We start from the raw sequence: 6,344 nt of genomic DNA, 5'->3' as shown, positions 1-6,344 counted from the left end.
TTTTGGATGCGATTAATCACGATTAATCGTTTGACAGCACTACTATATATATATATATATATGCATTTTTATTTTATTATTTTATACTATAATACAATTTGTAATCATTGTATAATTATACATACGGCAAAATATACTGGAGGCCATCAGATTTTAGTGAAAATCATCAAAATCGCTGGCGGTGGCTGGCAACTTTAAAAAAATTGCTGGCGGGGAAATAGTTACAATTTGAACTGATAATAATCAGTTTGAACATAATAATCGTTTGACAGCATATATATATATATATTAGTGCTGTCAAACGATTAATCATATATATATATATATATATGCATTTTTATTTTATTATTTTATACTATAATACAATTTGTAATCATTGTATAATTATATTATTATAATTGATATTATATTATATTATATTATGTTCAGAAACTATTTGATTTGAATTTACAAAACATTCATCTGTACAAAAACATGAACTTACATCCTGATTGGACATGTCCCAGTAAGGTCGTTCTCCGTAGGACATGACCTCCCACATGACAATCCCGTAGCTCCATACATCACTAGCTGATGTGAATTTACGGTACTGGATGGCTTCCATTGCTGTCCACCGAACTGGGATCTTTCCACCCTGTTTAGTGAGTAAAATTCACAATCAGTACACTCTGCATCAATCAGAGAAGAGTTAAAATGCACTGTATTGATGTTCAGTACCATTCTAGCATCACAATGTAGCACAGACAGTATCTATATTTGTACACCTATCTGATGCACGGATTGATTTGTTTATTCTGAGAGCGGCGTGGGCTTCAAAGGCAGGTAGGATGAGACAGCGGCTTAATTGACTCACCGTTGTTGTGTAGACAGCTTCGGGATCATCGTCAATCACTCTGGACAGGCCGAAGTCGGACACTTTACATACGAGATTGCTGTTGACAAGGATGTTTCGCGCCGCCAGATCGCGATGGACGTAGCCCATGTCTGAGAGGTATCTCATGCCGGCCGCGATGCCGCGCAGCATTCCCACCAGCTGAATCACAGTGAACTGCCCATCATGTTTCTGTGCAAGCACAAACAGAGGAACGTTGTCTATCCATCAACAGCGCACAACAGACACACGCTCTATCCACCACGTGGGGGGGCTGACAGTAACACGGCCCGAGAATGAGCAATGAAATGGTAAATCACAGTGGGTGTAATGAACAGAACAGAAAAGATATTGTATTCACTGTCCAGATTGTCTAGGGTGGTTTATACGTACCCTGAGGAATGCATCTAATGAGCCATTTTCCATGTATTCAATTACTATCATGACTGGTTTTCCTGAAAGAGCAAAGAACAGACTCCATTAAAGTGAAGTGCGGCCAACACACACTGTACAAAAGCAGTAATGAGAAACAATTCGCAGACAATTCTACAACACTAGATTCACTTTAGTCTGTCGGCCGGGCTTTTCATAAACCCTTTTGGAGTGTACCTCTCCAAAAATAATAATAAATGACCCTCAGCCACAAATAATATTATCCAAATTACAAGATCAAATCATAACAATATGACTTCACAACTGAACTTACGGTAAGTCATAACTCTCCTGAGTTTAGAAGATTAATTGTACACTTTAAAAGTTCAATTTCAGTCAGACTAAAATGATGATTTGTCTTGTAAACAATTTAGTCTGACTGGAATCGCACCAGTCTGGTTTTTGCAAAGTCAGACTAACAGATTTAGATAATGTCATTCATCGGACTACAATTGGCCTGGTAATTTTTGATGTGTATTTAGATATTAAATTTTGCAACCAGCCCTTCATTTCTTGACGACCTTTGTGACAAAGGAATACACTTTAGCATATACAGTATTGCTGACAATGAATCACTTTAAATGGAATTAAATATACTTTAAATTCATATTAAATGCAATTGGTTAAACATTACAGTGCTTTTTTTGACCTAATAAACATTCCAGTGCTTTTTTGGATTTAAGTGCATCTTTATATGTAATTTCATAGTTACTTCTATTGTCTTTGAAATATGGTTAAAATGTACTGATAAGCATTTATGGTTAACTAAAATATACTTAATGAAACTGCTATTAAAACTGGTATGTAATGTATTTAAATATATTTGTGATTTATCATTTGTTATTAAGCTGCAGTTTAGTATATTTACTTTAAATACAATATCAAATAACGCTACAGTGAAAATTATAATCAAGAACTGTACATGTGTTTTAGTATATTTGTCAACACATAAAAAAAAAAAGTACTTTCTGGGCCTTGAACGTGTCAGTTCCGTTGCTGTATATGAAAGCTGTCAGAAAGCTCTCGGATTTTATCAAAAATATCTTAATTTGTTTTCTGAAGATGAACAAAAGTCTTATGGGTTTGGAACGACATGACAGTGAGTAATTAATAACAGAATTTTCATTTTTTTGGATGAATTATCCCTTTAAAGTACATTTTAAATGATTGATTTATTTTATTTTTGTTGTGCTTTACAGTAAAACTTTCAATTTGATATTACAAAATTACAACTTTTTAAAAGTGTACTCGTCAAAAAACAGTTATGAAAGTAAACTTAAGTACACTTAAATACACTTAAGTGGCTTTTTATTTCATTGATATTATATTATCTGCAATTACAGTTTTTAAAAAAAATATGGTAACACTTTATTTTAAGATGTCCTTGTTACACGTTACATGTACTTACTATTATAACAACAATAAATTATGCATAATTACTTGCAAGTAACCCTAAGCCAAATCCTAATCCTAACCCTAACCATATAGTAAAGGTCCTTGCACACCGAGCCTGAAATTTTCGTATGCGTTTTTTCATTGTTGTTTTTTCTCGTATTCGTCATTCTTTCCTAACAAAATGCTTGCTACGGATGTGAAAACGCAGAAAATGTAACCTGGTCTGAATTTTTTTATGTTGGACGAAAGTTGGCAGTGTGACGAAGGCAGTGTGTAAACGTGACTGACACAACATGAGATCGTATTTATTTTTTAACATGCAAAAATTTCGGACGAGAATTTCGGACTCAGTGTGTAAAGACCTTAAGTACATGTAGGTAATTAATATTACTCAGTACTTCAATGTATAATTACACTGTAACAAGGACACATTAAAATAAAGTGTAACCAAATATACTTTTAAAATTTGAAGTACATTAAAAGTGCACATTCAGTACAATTAAGCACACTTTTTTCAAGAGAAGGAAGTCTTGTTGGTTAAGCTAGTTCTAGCATTCAAAGCTGCCCACCTCTGGTGACGACACCTTCCAGATGGACCACATTGGGGTGATCAAACTGGCCCATTATGCTGGCCTCACACAGGAAGTCCCGCCTTTGTTTTTCAGTGTAGCCTACTTTCAGTGTTTTTATGGCAACTGACACGTCCCTCTTTCCCGGCAGCTTCAGTCGTCCACTGCACACCTCTCCGAACTCTCCTGTGAAACACACAACCACCCACAAGCTGAGTTCCAGAGATCCGGGCCACGTTTGACACCGTTACCTATACCTGTGCTGCTTAATACATACCAGTCACACCAGCAGCAGGATTCAGCATTATATGATGCTATACATCAGTACACAGGGGAGTGCAACCAAGAGAGCAGATAATTGGATATGCTATACAGAGGACAAGCTAACACACTTATACGGTTTGTAACTAAAAGCGATGCGGCAGCAATTCATCAATGGCGATGCATTTATGTGCATCCTGGCCTTAAGAGAAGACATATTAATTATAAACCAATCCTACAGCAGCGCTATCAATAACAAGGGGCTAGAGAGATGCTCAGGCCGCTATAGAGAGTGTAAATATTTGGTTGTCATTGTGATAAATGAGAGAGGTGTGTGACTAAAGCGAGGTAGCAGAAAAGACAAGGGAAGAGCTCACCTGCGCCGATAACCCTCTCAATCTTAATGGAAGAGGCATCCAGCTCCTTTGCGAACTGATGGACAGCCCTGTTCGGGTCCTCGTAGGTTTCAGGGTCAATGTAGGTTTTGGTGCCTGGAAATTTAACTGTAGAAGGGTAAGAGGATTACTGTTACGATTAAATATGCATGCCGTACACACACAGAGCCCGTGATGGACGTATGCGATTACTGGAGGGTAGAGACACAGGGCTGTGGGCTAAACAGCACACTGTGATGGAAGATAGCATGTCAAAAGGTCTCTTTCATCAAATAATAAAACCTATGCTTTTATTTTTCCCACATATTTCATGAAAGCACTATTACATTTTCTTGTTAACCTTCTCACAATGGAGTCGAAAGGGTATTAGCTGTACAGCATGGCAGCAGCATTCGTAGCTGTCACTCATTGGATAATGGGTTTCAGAAGACTGAACTATTAGTTTGAATGCCGAGAAAGAACATTTCACTGCAAATGACCAATAACACAGTTGTTACAAACACAAAACTATTCTGATTCTTCTTTTTTTTTTTTGTCTTCTTAACATTAATACTATTAATACTTATCGATGTTAAGTTTGATTATTTTTGTATTATTCATAGTAAAAATTATATATATATTCACACACACACACACACACACAATATTACTGTTGTTCTTATTATTAATAAATGTATTATTTACCATTATCAACATTCAACAATTACATTATTATTATTATTCAATATCATTAATAGTTATCAATGTTATTATAAATCATTTTAATAGTGCCATTGATTGAATTACTTATTAATTGTAAAAACTATTATTGTTGTTAATAGTAAAATGTTTAATTATATACAATTTTATATTTAAAAACAACAACATTCAACAATTATAGTATTATTATTAACAGTATTAATTATTAACATATAATTAATAATTGTTATTATGAATTATTCTAATAATAACATTGATTAATTAATTATTAATTGTAAAAACTATTATTATTGTTAATAATAAAATATTTAAATATATAAAATATTATATTTAAAAACAACAACACAACAACTATAGTATTATTATTAACAGTATTAAGAACATAACTGTAAATAACATAATCATTAGTATTATGAATTATTCTAATAAAAACTATTGTTATTATTAATAATAATAAAAAATATTTAAATACATAAAATAAATTATTTTAAAAACAATAACATTCAGAAATTAATTAATTATTCATAGTAATAACTAATTAATTAAATGTATTATTAATAATTAGTAATACATATTATTTTTTACTGTTAATACATTAACAATGTCAATTAACTATTTTAATAAAATTATTAATAAAACACTAATTATATTAATATATTATAAAGTAATATATTAGTTAGCAATATTTGACTTTCTTTTATCTATATACAACACTTTAGGCCCAATTAATTTGTTCGCCCAGTTTTACTATCTAATCAAATCCTATAATTACATTGCTACCTGTCAACTTCAACATTAAGCTCCATTTAATGAGATGCAAAAACTAAGGCTACATCACGCTGGGATGAAAACGACTAAAATGGACTGTTGCTAACGAGTAATTAAATTACTAATTTGCAACAAAAGCAATGCCGAGGGAGAGAGAGAGAGAGAGCTTTTTCCCAATATCCCCCAGCTCCTTCACGGCCGTGTCGGCCTACACGACTACATAAGCAAACGGGTGTCATTGTGCTCCAGTCATATGCAACGACAGCTGATATTTCCCTTCTTCTCACCTGCTATAATTGCTTCGTCCATCTAGGCTGTCAGTAAATCTGATAGAACGTGTTTATCACTGTTGCCCGCACAACACGAGCAACAAATTGGGCGTACGAGTATGGCGCGCACCTTATCTGCCTTTTGTCAAAGCAGCCAGCATCTTGTGCTTTTGCGTAGCTGAGCAGGTTCTCTTTATAAGCAGATGTTGTCTGTAGCGTCTGGTGCTGTTTTTGGCAGGGCTGTGCGGCGGAGAGAATATGGCAGTCTGTAAGCCTTAGCGTGTGGGCAAGAATGCTAGTGAGGTTGAGCTGCCCCTGTACAAGCAAGCTGTGCCACCTTGAACCTTTGTTTCCAAATCAGCAGTTTGCCTACAGCACTGATCATTAGCAGAGCAAGTCTAGGAGGCCGTCGTCAGCGCTATCTCCAGGGGCTTCATTAGGGACTGCTAAGAGAAAACATCTTACTGGCCGAGAGGCCTGGGTGCAGGGGTTCACAATCCAGAAAAGTCAAGCACCTAGAGGAACATCGTAACGCTGACAGCTCTGAAAGCTCTCTTTAGATGAAGATCTGGAGTTGAGGGCATGTTTCAGTAGGGTTATGGCCTAGATTTACACCATAGGCGATGCTAGACATGTATTCTGTGATTATGTAACAGAGCATCGACTGTGGGTCCATACAGTTATT

At 35.0% G+C, this 6,344-nt stretch overlaps 1 protein-coding gene across 1 annotated transcript in view; it reads right to left on the bottom strand.

Moving 5' to 3' along the window:
• epha7 (eph receptor A7) overlaps positions 1-6,344 on the bottom strand; it is a 101,018-nt gene that overhangs the window by 6,940 nt on the left and 87,734 nt on the right. The window contains exons 10-14 of the mRNA XM_016480005.1: positions 3,906-4,019; positions 3,268-3,453; positions 1,265-1,326; positions 854-1,063; positions 485-634 (exon numbers count right to left, since the gene is read on the bottom strand). Coding sequence (XP_016335491.1) covers positions 485-634; positions 854-1,063; positions 1,265-1,326; positions 3,268-3,453; positions 3,906-4,019 — 722 coding nt within the window. The remainder of the gene's footprint in view (positions 1-484; positions 635-853; positions 1,064-1,264; positions 1,327-3,267; positions 3,454-3,905; positions 4,020-6,344) is intronic.

Source organism: Sinocyclocheilus anshuiensis, unplaced genomic scaffold (assembly GCF_001515605.1).
Source record: "Sinocyclocheilus anshuiensis isolate Anshui unplaced genomic scaffold, SAMN03320099.WGS_v1.1 scaffold637, whole genome shotgun sequence".
Classification (NCBI taxonomy): domain Eukaryota; kingdom Metazoa; phylum Chordata; class Actinopteri; order Cypriniformes; family Cyprinidae; genus Sinocyclocheilus; species Sinocyclocheilus anshuiensis.
The sequence above is the reverse complement of the archived record's forward strand: the minus strand, read 5'-3'. Positions and strand labels throughout refer to the sequence as shown.